Source organism: Chiloscyllium punctatum, chromosome 11, assembly GCF_047496795.1.
Source record: "Chiloscyllium punctatum isolate Juve2018m chromosome 11, sChiPun1.3, whole genome shotgun sequence".
Classification (NCBI taxonomy): domain Eukaryota; kingdom Metazoa; phylum Chordata; class Chondrichthyes; order Orectolobiformes; family Hemiscylliidae; genus Chiloscyllium; species Chiloscyllium punctatum.
Genome location: NC_092749.1, coordinates 32986047 through 33003415, shown reverse-complemented (window position 1 = coordinate 33003415; position 17369 = coordinate 32986047). Strand labels below are relative to the sequence as shown.

The 17369-nt window shown below is 40.5% G+C and overlaps 1 protein-coding gene across 1 annotated transcript in view; it reads left to right on the top strand.

Moving 5' to 3' along the window:
* Positions 1-17369, top strand: part of LOC140482876 (calpain-2 catalytic subunit-like) — an 81551-nt gene that overhangs the window by 46110 nt on the left and 18072 nt on the right. Inside the window, exons 8-14 of the mRNA XM_072580599.1 lie at positions 3727-3801; positions 9001-9161; positions 11019-11188; positions 11710-11721; positions 12306-12517; positions 13783-13825; positions 14798-14857. Of these exons, the coding sequence (XP_072436700.1) occupies positions 3727-3801; positions 9001-9161; positions 11019-11188; positions 11710-11721; positions 12306-12517; positions 13783-13825; positions 14798-14857 (733 nt within the window). The remainder of the gene's footprint in view (positions 1-3726; positions 3802-9000; positions 9162-11018; positions 11189-11709; positions 11722-12305; positions 12518-13782; positions 13826-14797; positions 14858-17369) is intronic.

The window sequence follows — 17369 nt, the reverse complement described above, 5'->3', positions numbered from 1 at the left end:
AATCATTTATGTAAATGACAAAAAGTAGAGGACTCAGCACCGACCCTTGTGGCACTCCACTGGTAACAGGCCTCCAGTCTGAAAAACAACCCTCCACCACCACCCTCTGTGTTCTACCTTTGAGCCAGTTCTGTATCCAAATGGCTAGTTCTCCCTTTATTCCATGAGATCTAACCTTGCTAATCAGTCTCCCATGGGGAACCTTGTCGAACGCCTTACTCAAGTCCATATAGATCACACCTACTGCTCTGCCCTCATCAATCTTCTTTGTTACTTCTTCAAAAAACTCAATCAAGTTTGTCAGACATGATTTCCCACGCACAAAACCATGTTGACTATCCCTAATCAGTCCTTGCCTTTCCAAATAATGTACATCCTGTCCCTCAGGATTCCCTCCAACAACATGCCCACCACCAAGGTCAGACTCACCGGTCTATAGTTCCCTGGCTTGTCTTTACCACCCTTCTAAAACAGTGGCACCACGTTTGCCAACCTCCAGTCTTCCGGCACCTCACCTGTGACTATCGATGATACAAATATCTCAGCAAGAGGCCCAGCAATCACTTCTCTAGCTTCCCACAGAGTTCTAGGGTACACCTGATCAGGTCTTGGGGAATTTATCCACTTTTAACCGTTTCAAGACATCCAGCACTTCCTCCTCTGTAATCTGGACATTTTGCAAGATATCACCATCTATTTCCCTATATCTTCCATATCCTTTTCCACAGTAAATACTGATGGAAAATATTCATTCATATTCCCCCATTTTCTGTGGCTTCACACAAAGGCCGCCTTGCTGATCTTTAAGGGACCCTATTCTCTCCCTCGTTACCCTTTTGTCCTTAATATATTTGTATAACCCTTTGGATTCTCCTTAATTCTATTTGCCAAAGTTATCTCATGTCCCCCTTTTGCCCTCCTGATTTCCCTCTTAAGTATACTCCTACTTTCTTTATAATCTTCTAAGGAGTCACTTGATCTATCCTGTCTATACCTGACATATGCTTCCTTCTTTTTCTTAACCAAACCTTCAATTTCTTTAGTCATCCAGCATTCCCTACACCTACCAGCCTTCCCTTTCACCCTGACAGGAATATACTTTCTCTGGATTCTTGTTATCTCATTTCTGAAGGCTTCCCATTTTCCAGCCATCCCTTTACCTGCGAACATCTGCCTCCAGTCAGCTTTTGAAAGTTCTTGCCTAATACCGTCAAAATTGGCCTTTCTCCAATTTAGAACTTCAACTTTTAGATCTGGTCTATCCTTGTCCATCACGATTTTAAAACAAATAAAATTATGGTCGCTGGCCTCAAAGTGCTCCCCCATTGACACCTCAGTCACCTGAACTGCCTTCTTTCCTAAGAGTAGGTCAAGTTTTGCACCTTCTCTAGTCGGTACATCCACATACTGAATCAGAAAATTGTCTTGCACACACTTAACAAATTCCTCTCCATCTAAACTTTTAACACTATGGCAGTCCCAGTCTATGTTTGGAAAGTTAAAATCTCCTACCATAACCACCCTATTATTCTTACAGACAGCAGACATCTCCTTACAAGTTTGTTCCTCAATTTCTCTCTGACTATTGGGGGGTCTATAATACAATCCCAATAAGGTGATCATCTCTTTCTTATTTCTCAGTTCCACCCAAACAACTTCCCTGGATATATTTCTGGGAATATCTTCCCTCAGCACAGCTGTAATGCTGTCCCTTATCAAAAATGCCACTCCCCCTCCTCTCTTGCCTCCCTTTCTATCCTTTCTGTAGCATTTATATCCTGGAACATTAAGCTGCCAGTCCTGCCCATCCCTGAGCCATGTTTCTGTAATTGCTATGATATCCCAGTCCCATGTTCCTAACCATGCCCTGAGTTCATCTGCCTTCCCTGTTACGCCCCTTGCATTGAAATAAATGCAGTTTAATTTATTAGTCCTACCTTGTCCCTGCCTGCCCTGACTGTTTGACTCACTTCTGCTCTCAGCTGTACCCGTCTCAGATCTATCTCTTTCCTCACTATCTCCCTGAGTCCCACCCCCCCACCTTACTAGTTTAAATCCTCCCGAGCAGCTCAAGGAAATTTTCCTGCCAGTATATTAGTCCCCTTCCAATTTAGGTGCAATCCGTCCTTCTTGTACAGGTCACTTCTACCCCAAAAGAGATTCCAATGATCCAAAAATGTGAATCCTTTTCTCATACACCAGCTTCTCAGCCATGCATTCATCTGCTCTATCCTCATATTCCTGCCCTCACTAGCTCGTAGCACTGGGAGTAATCCAGATATTACTACCCTTGAGGACCTCCTTTTTAAATTTCTGCCTAACTCTCTGTAATCTCCCTTCAGAATCTCAACCTTTTCTCTTCCTATATCGATCCTGAAACTCCTTTCGTAACAGCACAGTAATTATCACCACATAGACTATACCAGTTCAAGAAGGCAGCTCACCACCACCTTCTCAAGGGTAATTGAGGATGGGCAATAAATATTTAAATCTCATGAATGAATTAAAGAATTTAATGGCTCACTATAACTCATTTAACAGCGACAGAAGAATATGGCAAGGAATATACTTTTATTAGAGCAGCTATCATGTCCATGAAGCATGTTCTTGAAGTCAATGATATTGCAATATCAGGTCAGGAGGGGGAAGCTCCTGTGTACACATAGTAGTTGGCTCTTTGGTTGTTTCATAACATTTTCATAAAGAAAAGCTAATTTTGAGGAGACAGCCTGAGCTGCATTGGAGACATTAATACATTGGAGACATTTGGGCGGCACGGTGGCACAGTGGTTAGCACTGCTGCCTCACAGCGCCAGAGACCCGGGTTCAATTCCCGACTCAGGCGACTGACTGTGTGGAGTTTGCACATTCTCCCCGTGTCTGCGTGGGTTTCCTCCGGGTGCTCCGGTTTCCTCCCACAGTCCAAAGAGGTGCAGATCAGGTGAATTGGCCATGCTAAATTGCCCGTAGTGTTAGGTAAGGGGTAGATGTAGGGGTATGGATGGGTTGCGCTTCGGCGGGGCGGTGTGGACTTGTTGGGCCGAAGGGCCTGTTTCCACACTGTAAGTAATCTAATCTAAAAAAAAAACATGAGGGGGTTATCAGAGCGACCATCACTCTCAGAACTTCAGTTACTATATTGAAAAGTATCCTAGAACATCAATATAGCTCAAAACTCTGTCTGTGTATGAGTATGACAGAAGTAAATACTGATTGTTGGTATGAAACTGATGTGTAATTTCCTGTATGACTTTATGAATAATGAACTACAACAAACATGTACAAAGTCTCTTATTTCATTAAACATCAAAGTGAACTGTTGTTAATCTATTATTTTCTCACCCTGAGGTTCCCTGAGTGGCTCAATTTACTTTTCCTTCCTCCAGATGCAAAATGGGTGTCTGAATTGTGAGAGGGGCTTGGGTTTTGATGTAACATATGAATGAAAAGACATATATTTTCCACCATTTTTTCTAATACTGTACAATCAAAAAAAAACTCTGGCCCTTTAAAAAATAGTGCATTATGTATAAATCATATGAGTAAATTACATGTAGGACTCCACCATCAGCTACATTGTTACCAAGAGTTTAAGGGTCAAACACACAACAAAACCATATTGGCAGCTGGGCAAATTATGAATCTCGTAATGAAAGCTGATGTGTTTTGCTCCCATTTCATTCCTACAAAATATAATGTTTTTTCCAATTGTCCACCTCATTACAGGGCACATGAGTGGGATTGCATCCCTGGTGAAGAAAGAGATCGGCTGCATGATGAATCAAAAGATGGAGAATTCTGGTAAAGTGAATTCAGATGTCCAAGAGAGCAGATTCAGAAGACAAAAAAGTTTATTTGTTTGTGGGGACTAGTGAAGGACTGGGCTGTCGAGCTTCTCTAGGTTATGGCAAGAATTTGAACAAAGCTCAGGAAAACAGAAAGATGAGAATTTTAAATTTGTGTTACTGGAGAACTGAGAACTAAGTTAGCTCAGTAAGGATTGGAGTGATAGGGAAGTGGGACATAGTAAGAATTTGATACTAGCAGCATTGTTCTGGATTAACTTCAATTTGGAGGGTAGAAGATGGGAGGCTAGCCAGGTGGATAAAAGGATGAAATGAGAGAAAGCAGCACAGTCGCACAGTCTTGCTGATTTGGGTCAAGGCCACAATGGTAAGGATTAGTGAGAATTAAACAAGAGCGTTGCAAAAGAATGTACATGGACTTGGGATTCAACATTTACTCCGGTTTCCTCCCACAGTCCAAAGATGTGCAGGTCAGGTGAATTGGCCATCCTAAATTGTCCGTAGTGTAGGTAAGGGGTAGACGTAGGGGTATGGGTGGGTTGCGCTTCGGCGGGGCGGTGTGGACTTGTTGGGCCGAAGGGCCTGTTTCCACACTGTAAGTAATCTAATCTAATCTAATCTAATCTAATCTAATTTACAAGATAGTCACAGAAGGCTAGAAGTTGGAGATTCTATGTTGCAGAGACAAAGAGAGAGAGAGGCATTTCTAATGGGATGTAGTTGTCACTGGTTGGGCCAGCATTTATTTCCTATCCCTAATTGCCCTTGAGAAGGTGATCATGAATTGCCTCTGTGATGTTGCAGTTCATTTGTAAAAGGTGGGACATGCCTGAAGAATTTGTTTGCATTTTTTTAAAGAGTTGGTTAAACAGTTGACAGACATATGTCAATGGATGTTATTTATATGTTCCTCCAGATGTCGTTTTACAAAGTCTCTCAATAGAAACTGTTAACTAAAGCTGAAACCCAGGGAAGTGAAGCAAGATTTTTGACATGGTTAAGAAATCAACAGTCGGAGATAGGAATTGTGATAATGAACAGGTGCTCTAATACATCGAATGTGACCTGTGATGTCCCACGGATCTGTGTTGGGGCCTAATTTATTCACTACATTTATTAACAACTTAAATTATGGGATAGAAAGCTATCTATCAAAATTTATGGACAGGTGGCATTTTAAGTAATCCAAGTGGGATTGTAATTTTAAAAGAGATATTCGGAGGCTAAGAAAATGGATGTAACTGTTACAAATGGATTTCAGTGTGGCCCAATGTAAGATATTCTACTTTAGGCTTAAAAAAGACAGAAGAGGGCTCTTTCTAAACAGTGAAAAACTATAAATAGTGGATATTGAAGAAAACTTAGGGACACAAGGGTGAAGATTATTGAAACATCATGAATAGATAGAGTAAGTGAAATTTTAAAGGCCTGGAACACATGGGACTATGCTTCATAAAGCCTTTGTCAAACTAAAGCTAGAGCACTGTAAGCAGGTGCTACACCTTGAGAAGTATATACTGGCCTTTGAAGGAATATAGCCTGGATTTATCAGAATGATTCCTGCACTTAAGGATTATAAATTTTGAAGGAAGATTACACAAACTAGGATTGTATTCCTGGAAGTTAGAAAGTGAAGGGGTGAGTTGATTGATCTAACTCGTCCACGCTGACCAGATGTCCTCAACTAATCCAGTCCTATTTGCCAGCGTCTAAACCCTTCCTATTCATTTACCCATCCAGATGCTTTTTAAATGTTGTAATTGTACCAGCCTCCACCACCTCCTCTGGCAGCTCATTCCATACTATTCCAACCCAGACTGCACCAGGCTTCACCTCGAGGCCTGAAATGCTGGATCCACATTGAGATCAGGAGTCCGGGTCCCAGGCTGAGATCAGGAGTCCGGGTCCCAGGCTAAGATCAGGAGTCCGGGTCCCAGGCTGAGATCAGGAGTCCGGGTCCCAGGCTGAGATCAGGAGTCGGGGTCCCAGGCTGAGATCAGGAGTCGGGGTCCCAGGCTGAGATCAGGAGTCGGGGTCCCAGGCTGAGATCAGGAGTCGGGGTCCCAGGCTGAGATCAGGAGTCGGGGTCCCAGGCTGAGATCAGGAGTCGGGGTCCCAGGCTGAGATCAGGAGTCGGGGTCCCAGGCTGAGATCAGGAGTCGGGGTCCCAGGCTGAGATCAGGAGTCGGGGTCCCAGGCTGAGATCAGGAGTCCGGGTCCCAGGCTGAGATCAGGAGTCCGGGTCCCAGGCTGAGATCAGGAGTCCGGGTCCCAGGCTGAGATCAGGAGTCCGGGTCCCAGGCTGAGATCAGGAGTCCGGGTCCCAGGCTGAGATCAGGAGTCCGGGTCCCAGGCTGAGATCAGGAGTCCGGGTCCCAGGCTGAGATCAGGAGTCCGGGTCCCAGGCTGAGATCAGGAGTCCGGGTCCCAGGCTGAGATCAGGAGTCCGGGTCCCAGGCTGAGATCAGGAGTCCGGGTCCCAGGCTGAGATCAGGAGTCCGGGTCCCAGGCTGAGATCAGGAGTCCGGGTCCCAGGCTGAGATCAGGAGTCCGGGACCCACACTGAGGCCGGGAGTCCGGGTCCCCGCTGAGGCCGGGAGTCCGATCAATTGTTACTTTGAAAATGGATGTTGAATAGATTTTTGTTAACCAAAGTTATTAAGCTGTACAGGGCAAAGGAGTTGGGTTGTAGATCAATACCTTATTGGATAGCGGAACAGGCCAGAGATGCTAAATAATCTATTTGCAATGAAAAAGCGCGGATTTGAATTGTATGCAGAAGTATTCCAAGCCTGTTCATCTTGGACTTCGGGATGTGAAGATGAAACCCCTACCTTACATGGAGACCAACACATTATCTGTGGTTGCAAGAGTGATACGGATGGTATTGAGTTATTGGATAAGATCTGGATTCCTAACAAGCCTCTTCCCCCTCTAACTGCCTCTGCCTATTCTCCACCTAATTCCACCCCACCCCATTCCCTAGTTCCTTCGGTGTCCATTCTTATGGGGTTTTTCATCTTGATTTACATAATAAATACTTTAAGTGAGGAAAGGTTGGATGATTTGGAAAAGCAGAACATTTTATAAGTTCAAATTCACAAAATTTTAAATTAGGTACTTCAGCTGTTAAGGTGATAGTTAAAAACAAAGAACCAAAAGGTTTGGTCGCATGGAATCAAGAGAGAGCTGGCAAATTGGATACACAATTGGCTTCATGGTAGGAAGCAGAGGGTAATAGTGGAAGGATGCCTGTTGGACTGGACACTTGTGACTAGTTGTGTGTCTCAGGAGTTGGTGCTGGGCCCATTGCTATTTGTTATCTATATCAATGATTTGGATAAGAATGTACAAGACATATTTAGTAAGTTTGCTGATGACATTAAAATAGGTGGTACTGGGGACAGTGAGGGGGGTTATCAGAAACTGCAGCAGGATCTTGATCAGCTGGGGAAGTGGGCCAAGAAACAGCAAATGTAGATAAGTGTGAAGTGTTGCATTTTGGAAAGTCAAGACAGGGTAGGTGTTTCATGGTGAATGGCAGGGCCTTAAGGAGTGTAATGGAGCAGAGGGACCTTGGAGTTCAGGTGCACGGTTCTCTGAAAGTAGAGTCACAGGCAGACAGGGCAGTGAAGAAGGCTTTTGGCACACTGACCTTCATCAGTCAGGGCACTGATTATAGAATTGGGAAGTTATGTTGCAGTTGTACAGGACATTGGTGAGGCTGCACTTGGAGTATTGTGTTCAGTTTTGGTCACCTTGCTATAGGAAGGATGTTATTAACCTGGGAAGAGTGCAGAACCCATTTACAATGATGTTGCCAGGACTCAAGAGTCTGAGTTATAGGGAGAGGTTGGATAGGCTAGGACTTCTTTCTTTAGAGCATGGGAGACTGAGGAGGAATCTTATAGAAGTGTATAAGATCATGAGAGGCACGGATAGGGTGAATGCACTCAGTTTTCTTTCCGCAAGGTTGGAGAATCGAGGATTAGAGGGCATCAGTTTAAGGTAAGAGGGGAAAGAATAAATCTGAGGGGCTACATTTTTTACACAGAAGGTGGTACGCATATGGAATAAGCTGTCAGCAGAAGTGGTTGAGGTGGCTACATTAACAAACATTTAAGAGGCATTTGGGCAAATACATGAATAGGAAAAGTTTAGAAGGATATGGGTTAAGTGCAGGGAAATGGGGTTAGTGTGGATGCACATTTTGGTCAGCATGGACCAGTTTGGGCCGAAGGGCCTGTCTCTGTGCTGTAGGACTCCATGACTCTAAAAGACTGCTATAGACTAATGAAATATAAGATCCCAAGAGGTACTAATTATCCCTGTCTAAAATCTTAGTGTCAGATTTCCGTATGGACTACTGAGTCTTCAGGTTAGGAAGGATAATAAGAGTTGAGAGAGCATACAATGCTGCTTCATCAGGAGGCTGTCTAGTATGAGGAACCATAGCAATTCAATAAAAAATGTTTAAAATTATGATTATTGAAGGAGTAAATTGAAGCAAATGGCTTCCAATAATTAAGAACTTTAGAAGGGACTATAGTTACAAGAAGAAAACCGAATAATTTAGAATGATGAATCAAAACAAAACTCAACAGAGGACTACTGAGGCTTTGAACTGCTGTAATGTTGGTGGCTCAGATAGAAACCATGTCAACATTAAAGGAACAGAAACAGAAATTGATGGAAAATCTCAGCAGATCTGGCAGTGTCTGTGAAAGAAATCAGAGTTAACATTTCAGGTCCAGTGATTTTTCTTCAGAGTTCTGAAGAAGGGTTATTGGACCCAAAGCATTAAGTCTGATTTCTATCCACATATACTGCCAGATCTGCTGAGAATTTCCATCAATTTCTGTTTCTCTTTCTGATTATCAGCATCTGCAGTTCTTTTGGGGTTTTTTTTGTTCAACATTGAAGGATATTATTAAAATAAGGGGAATAAAAAGATATAGGAACAGAGGAAAGGCTGACCTTAAAAGTAGGACTAATACTACTGGGGACACACCCAATTGGAGTAGGATTTTGAAATGCCTGTTTTTATATTGTAATTCCTATGTAGGTATAATTCTAATTTGATTAAAGACTGAAGTGAAGGAAAACTATTTGTTGAAGATAGTTAGGTGTTTTTTGGTCCACATTTCTCTGTAAATTTTTGTCGGCTCTGCCCTCATTCTCAATCTCCTTCCAGGATGTCATTTACTGACTTTCTCCGAAATTTCTCCCGAGTGGAAATATGCAACCTTACTCCTGACACTCTTAGCAGTGACACAGTCCACAAATGGAGCATGACGACATTTAATGGGAGTTGGAGGTCTGGATCTACTGCAGGAGGATGTCGAAATTACCCAAGTATGAAATTTGAATTTCTCTCTCTCACCCATGGCACTGTCTTTTCTGTTCAATCTATCACATTAAGCAACTTAATAAATGAACGAAGATCATATTGGCATTCAGTTAAGTGAACATCAACAGGCTTTAAATATAATTGTGTTTACATCAGAGAGGAATAGGAGAGAACATCTGAGACCTTACACAGTCAGCTTCAGGTTCCATCATGTTTTACTCCGTTATGATATTACTGCTGACATAATCGCTAATCTTGCATCTTCTCCACCGATGCAGTTTGTTAACATGCAGTTTGACAAGAGATTCTTTTGACTTTGCATTGAAGATACTTCAGTAGCAAGAAAGTTTAATTTTCCTTGAGTGGCTGCTACTCCAAGATCAGATATTACTGCTTTACATCTTCCTTCTTTGCCAAATCTGTACTGATCAGTCTATAGTATTACAGTTCAATATATTTTTCAAATAGCTTTATGATCTCTTGTATCCACCTTTCCACTAGTAATTACAACATTTTCATACAAATAACCAAATTCTATCAAAATCTAATGTTACTTTCCTTTACATATTCTGTGTTTTTTTTCTTTTTTTAAATTTGGGTGCCTATTTGCACACTGTAGGGATTCTAATATAAAGTGTGATTAATACCTGTGGTAAAAAATAATGTGATATAATATGTTATTTGTCTGTTTCTAAACAGTAATGAACAAACCATCTGTTTTGTCCTGCGAGAATAATGTGCATGGTGTTATGATCTCAATTGGTGTTGTTACTGGACAAATCCGATTCCTGATTGAAATCTGGCTTGATAGATCATAGTTTGATTTCTGCTGTTTTAACAAATTTGTCTTTCACTGTAACATGCAATACAATGGATTTGAGTTTAACAATAAAACAGAAGTTTATTGCAGAAAAACAAGATATAATAGAGTAAACCAAACTATTTGCATATAATGCAAATGTAGAGGTTTCAAAATAGGTAGTAAAATACAATCCATGAATACCCACAGCATCCTTTTACAGTACTCACGGCGGTTAAAATTTCCTTCTCTATCACATCTATAGCGTTTAACATAACTGATGCTTCAATTCCTGGTCCTGAGAATCTGATATCCTCTTCCTTGAATCTTCGTTCAACTGACCTTAAACTTTCTCAGCTTCAACTAACCTCCTTCAGGACCTTAAACAGACATTTCTGGAACTTCAAAATCAAGCATGTAACCTATTTGTTAATAGCTTGAAACTGTCTCCCTTTTTCAGGAGAAACTGTTTTACACATCCAGCTTCAACTAAGGTTTCTACAAACTCAAACCAGAAGGACTTGGCAAGATTTGGGCATTTCCCCTAAACCAACAATAAAAAAAGCACAAAGCTTGATCCTTCTAAATGAAACCTAATGAACAACAATCTCTTTTCTCTGTTGACTAGTTAAAACTTTCCCAATGTAAACAAATTCTCATTAATCTGCAGGAACTATACCTGTCTCTTTTTATTTAAACAAACTATATCCTCAGAAAGCCTTACAAATTAATCATTTAACTCCTTCATACACACAGACCAAATCCCATATGTCACTAGCAGTGTTGTTTCTAAGCTTGTGAATGCATGAAGCCACTCTGATACTCTGTACACAGCATTCAGCATTGGCACATTGATTGCAGTACTGACCTCCAGTTCTGGAAGTCTCAGCCATGCACTGACCTTGTCCCACACAGCCAGTAAGAAAATTAGAGGGAATGCTGGTCATCAGTTCAAGATCCAAACTCTAAAATAAATGATGCTATATAAATCTCACACATTACATCACAAGCAGCATCAATTACTGAAAGACTGATCTTGCTCAGAACTGGTTTCCATTTATAGGAACATTTTGGACAAATCCTCAATTTAAAATCCAGCTGGATGAAGCAGATGATGATCCTACAGATGACGATGATAAATGTAGCTTTCTGGTTGGTGTGATTCAAAAGAATCGTAGAAAGCAAAGAAAAATGGGTGAAGACATGCATACCATAGGCTTCGCTATCTATGAGGTAGGTTTAAGGAGCTTCATTACTTGTTTTAATCATGTAAAATAAGTTAACAGGTAAAAAATAAGTAACAGTTCCTGTCATGCTGATTTACATATGGCTTTTCAGACATTTGGTGCAAAGAAATAGAAATCAATATTATAAACCTAATGTTGCAGATCATTGAGACTGTCAAGACAGTACTTCACTGAAATATTATCTTTCCCTTAGTTAGAAGTTGGGACAGTCTCTGCAGAGTATATGGCTCTGTCTTCACTCTTGTATGAAAATATTGGCAGCCACCAATGCAAATCTTCTTAGATTGCTCTGTACCAAAGCTTTATCACCATAAAATCTCATTTTGGGGCACAGACATTATTAGTTCTGTCATTACAGAATTTGTGAAATGTTCGTATAAGTTTAATTGTTGGTATAGCACTTAAAAACATGACTTCAGTTCAGCTCAAAAATGTTTAAACATTGCATAAAATGTAAATGCCTTATAAAACCCTTTGGACTTATGTTCTTCTTTCTTAACTTCACAGGTCCCTGACGAGGTACGCATAAATAAGATCCGGATTACAACATTAATTAGATTTTTATGAGACGGTAGTATTTTCATAGCTTTTAATATTACACTGAATATCATCCAATTAATCTTCAAACAAAAAAAGAACAAAGCCTGCAGATGTTGGAAGTCAGAAACACAAGCAGAAAATGCTGGGAAAACTCAGCTGATCCGGCAACGTCTGCAGAGAGAAAGCAACATTTACATTTTGGGTTCAGTGACCCTTCTTCAGAAGTGAAGAAGTTGAACTCCTAGAATTTCTTTTCACAACAGACAGTTACATTTTGGGAGAATATCCTCCTGGTACAGTGGATCACCTTATTGATCTGATCAGTATATACATTTACTTCTTGTTTGAATTTTCTTTTCCCTTTGATTATCCTGACCAAAACCACATGCTGAAGAAGTGTTTTAACAGTGAAGTCAATGCAGAGCTGGAAAATATTCTGTTCCTTTGTTGCTTTCCTGATAACAGCGCTATCATTGCAAATATATAGAAAGATTGTGATAACATTTCAAAAGTATGGCAAAATCAGAAACAAGTTAATGTCATTTTCTTTTGTTTATCCATAGTATAAAGATCAAACTAATATTCAGCTGAGGAGAGATTTTTTCATGACGCATGCAGCCAGCGCAAGATCAGAAACCTTCATCAATCTGCGAGAAGTCATGAACCGTCTTGCTCTTGAACCTGGACAGTATTTCATTGTACCATCTACTTTTGAGCCACATAAGAATGGAGATTTTGCAATTCGTGTGTTTACAGAGAAACAAACTGCTCTACAGTGAGTATAAACAACACAAACTCAGATATGAGCAAATGCTGTGAAAGGCCTTGATACTTTTAAAGCAAGCATTCTGAGTCAAGCGTGCCTAGGAATGTCAAAAGCTGCTGCCAGTCATCAATTATGACATTTATGAAAATACGGTGAAAACTCACTACATTTATGATGTTGGATCAAGACCGTCCTCTTGGTCTCTTCTCCATGAAATTAAATGACGTGTGTTAATTATTTGTGGAGAGCTTAGAGAAGCTGGAATTGCATTTTTAGATAGAATAGTTTTAAGGGATGTTTTAATGTTCAAAGCTTGGGTGGGTTTTGATATAGTCATGGGGAAAAAAAACATTTTTTGCTGGCAGAAAGGTCAGCACACAAATGACAAAGTTTTTAGACAATTGGCAAAGGAACCAGAAGGGAGACAAAGTTTCTTTTTATGCAGTGAGCTATTACGTTATCATCTGGAATATGTAATGCCTGAAGAAAAAGCAGAAACAGATTCAGCAGTATCTTTTCTCTCAAAATTGGAAATGTACTTGAAAGGAAAAGTTTTCATGGCTGTGAGGGAAGAGCTGAGGTAGAACTAATTGGATGTCTTTTTGAATGAGCGTCCTTTTGTGCCATTTGATTATAAGTAATTTTATGATTAATTTCCCAGCATTCATCCTTCAGAAGAAAATAGTTCTATATGAAAACATTGCACATGTTCTGCAAACCATATTTCTGCTTTTTGTCTGAAATTATGATTCCAAATCTGTGCATAGAAAAATACTTTAATTCTATCCTAAACATACATAAATTCCATGCAAATAATTAATTTGGTCTTCACAAAAATATGTTGGAAGCATTAAATCAACCTCTCCCAATCTCTATGGTCTGCAATTGGTAAAATCTGAACCATGCAGGTGAGGAAGGTGCCACTTTTGATTTCTGGTCTATGTTAGTCATTCTCAGCCAGGAGGCACTATACTTTATCTCTATCCCACAGTAGAGTAAGCTTGGCAAGGTTTCCCTCTTGATTGCTGTCTTGAGTCCTGTGTTAGAAAGTCAGCATACTAATCTAATGAGGGATTGAGCTCGTTTGTAATGCACTTCATGGTAAAATAACCTGGAGGCAGTAGCTAGCCAGACAGGCCCATGAAGAATATCCCAACATGTGTCAATGCATTTCATTCAGAAATGGGATTCTATACATTTAATTGCAATGTACTCAGGATACATGGAACACAGCTGAAATATTCATTGCAAGTAATATGCATCGTCTATTACAGAGTCATAGATGTTGAGGTTGATGCAAAACTGGAAGATGAAGAGGTATGTGTGACTATAATTGTCTTTTTTTCAGGCACTATAGGATCAGTTGTGATTGTTTGTCTTCAATGTCAAAAACATCATTATGAAATACCACCATTTCTCCTAACTCTTACTAACATTCTCGCTGTCCTGACTGATATAAAATTCGACATCTATAAGGCCACCTATTTCCTGATTTTTTTTTATATAGGGTCTTTCTGCCTCTGTAAATGCCTGGCTGCTGGTTTGTGCCATGTAACTACTTGAACTTTGTGTCTGGATACTGTCTGCTGCCACTCTGAATGCTAAGAATCCCAACAGGTTTATAAGATGACTGATTGGAGGGTGGGGCACAATTGGAGAACTAGATAGAATAACCTGAAGAGGGAAGTTTGATTCAAAAAAATCTAAAGGTCATGATCAAAATTTATTTTGCTTTAGTCAGACTGCAACTTGAGTTCTGTCAACTATAATCTCCAGGGCACATGAGGAATGCTGGACTTAGACCCACACTCATTACTTTGTACAGTGGTAACTGGAACAGATTTTCTGTTTGATCACAGTTTGATATTTTGGTCCCCAAGGATACGTTAAACAGTGACATAGCTGTTTGTTGTTCTATGTAGTCTTCCTTGAAGACTAGTTGAAGCTGTCAGTGGCCATCACAGGACACGGCTCTTCACTCCATCTGCTGAGAATTATTAGTGAACTGGCTGGCTTCCCTTACAGAGTAATGACACTGATAAATGGAACCGAGACTCTTCTCTTGCCCTTTGGCTTTGGTTAGGATAGTATATTAATATTTCTGCGCTGGTATCTTATGCTGTTAATACTATGTATCATTCAAAAATACTAGTATGTGAGCTTTTCCATGTTAAATGAGACTGATTCCTGGAAATGAACTGTTTATAGTATTGCCTTATCAATAATTCTTTCTAGTTATTTATGGTTATATGTGCATGTAATTCAATTCTTCTTCAATAATTCCTAAAGGTTGATGAAGACGACATTAGCGAGAGCTTTGAGACTTTGTTTGAACATTTAGCAGGGCAGGTGAGAAATTTACATTCACTACCAGAGTTATTCCACATGTCTTTTGTAACTTTACTCTTGTGCTTGCCATTAGAAGAGTATTCTATTATTTTAATGTTGCCTGTTCTCAAATAAATTGAAATAAAATATGTTTATGGACAGTAACTTTACTACCTGGATTACTCTACAGGGAGTTGACATAGCCATGGTAAGCTCAGTGGTGGCCTCCTGTGCTGTGAAAAGTCACTGCCAATAAAATAACAGTGAGCCAGCAAAATATACTTAGCTCTTACCACAGAGTCAGAGAGATGTACAACATGGAAACTGACCCTTTGGTCCAACTCGTCCATGCTGACCAGATATCCTAGATAAATCTAGTCCCATTTTCCAGCACTTGGCCCATTTTCCTCTAAACCTTTCCTATTCATATACCCATCCAGATGCCTTTTAAATGTTGTAATTGTGCCAGTCTCCACCACTTCCCCTGACAGCTCATACCATATACACACTACCCTCTGCATTAAAAAGTTGCCCCTTAGGTCCCTTTTATATCTTTCCCTTCTCACCTTAAACCTATGCCCTCTAGTTTTTGACTCCCCCCAACATGGGGAATAGACCTTGTCTATTTAACCTATCTATGCCCCTCATGATTTTATAAACCTCTATAAGGTCACCCCTCAGCCTCCAATGCTCCAGGCCACAACTGTTCACTTTATACATTAATGATCTGGATGAAGGAACTGGGGGCATTCTGGTGAAGTTTGCCGATGATACAAAGTTAGGTGGACAGGCAGGTAGTACTGAGGAAGTGGGGAGGCTGCAGAAAGATTTATGAGGTAAAAACAATGACTGCAGGTGCTGGAAACCAGATTCTGCAGCATCTGAGAAGCTACTTGGATGCTGCCTGAACTGCTGTGCTCTTCCAGCACCACTAATCCAGAATGCAGAAAGATTTAGACAGTTTAGCACAGTGATCCAGGAAATGGATGATGAAATTCAACGTGAACAAATGCGAGGTCTTGCATGTTGGAAAAAAGAATACAGGCATGGATTATTTTATAAACAGTGAGAAAATTCATAAAGCCAAAGTACAAAGTGATCTGGGAGTGCTAGTCCAGGAATATAAAAGTGGTGATGTGCTTCTGAGACTTTATAAAGCTTTAGTTAGACCCCATTTAGAATATTATGTCCAATTTTGGGCCCCACACCTCAGGAAGGACATACTGGCACTGGAGCGTGTTCAGTGGAGATTCACATGGATGATTCCCGGTATGGAAGGCCTAACATACGATGACTGGCTGAGGATCCTGGGATTGTATTCATTATAGTTTAGAAAGTTGAGGAGAGATCTAATAGAAACTTACAAGATAATGCACGGCTTATAAAGGATGGACGTTGGGAATTTGTTTTCGTCAGGCGGGGAGACTAGGACCCATGGGCACAGCCTTAGATCGGATATGAGAAGACATTTCTTCAGCCAGAGAGTGGTGGGCCCGTGGAATTCATTGTCACAGAGCACAGGTGAGGCCGGGATGTTAAATGTCTTCAAGGCAGAGATTAATAAATTCTTAATCTCACAAGGAAGTAAGAACTACGATGAGAGTGCAGGTAAGTAGAGTTGAAATGCCCATCAGCCACGATTAAATGGCAGCGTGGACTCAATTGGCCGAATGACCTTACTACCACTCCTATGTCCTATGGTCTTATTAACTGGAAAAATCCTGCCCTGATTTGCATCTCCAAAATGCAGCACCTCACATTTAGCTAAATGAAATTCCATATACCTCTCTTTGGCCCATTGGCTCATCTGATCATGATCCCACTGTACTCTTGAGATAACCTTCTTCACTATCCACTACACCTTCAATTTTGGTGTCATCTGCAAATTTGTGAACTATAACTCCTATGTTCACATCCAAATCATTTATATAAATGACAAAAAGCAGTGGACCCACCATAAATCTATGTGGCACATCTCTGGTCACAGGCCTCAAGTCTGAGAAGCAACTCTCCACCACCACTTCTACCTTTCAAGTCAGTTCTGTATCCAAATGGATAGGTAGGTCTCCCTGTATTCCTTGTGATCTAACCTTGCTAACCAGTCTACTATGAGGAACCTTATTGAATGCCTTACTGAAGTCCATATAGATCATGTCCACTGCTCTGCCCTCATCAATCCTCTGTTGCTTCTTCAAAAAAGTTAGTGAGACCTGATTTCCCATGCACAAAGCAATGTTGACTATCCCTAATCAGTCCTTGCCTTTCCAAATACATATAAATTCTGTCCCTCAGGATTCCCAACCAATATCTTTGAATGATCCTGTTTTCATTATCTCTTTGCTCTCTTAAGCTCTTCCTGTTATTTTACTACCAAAGCTATATTACCCTCTTAAAGTCTTCAAACCATTTTATTAGTGAAAATACAAACAACCAAGCTAATATATTTTGGACCATCATAGACATGACTGAGTGAAATTCACACATATGCCTGCAACATTATTTGAGAAGACATCATTGCCTAAGACCCACATGT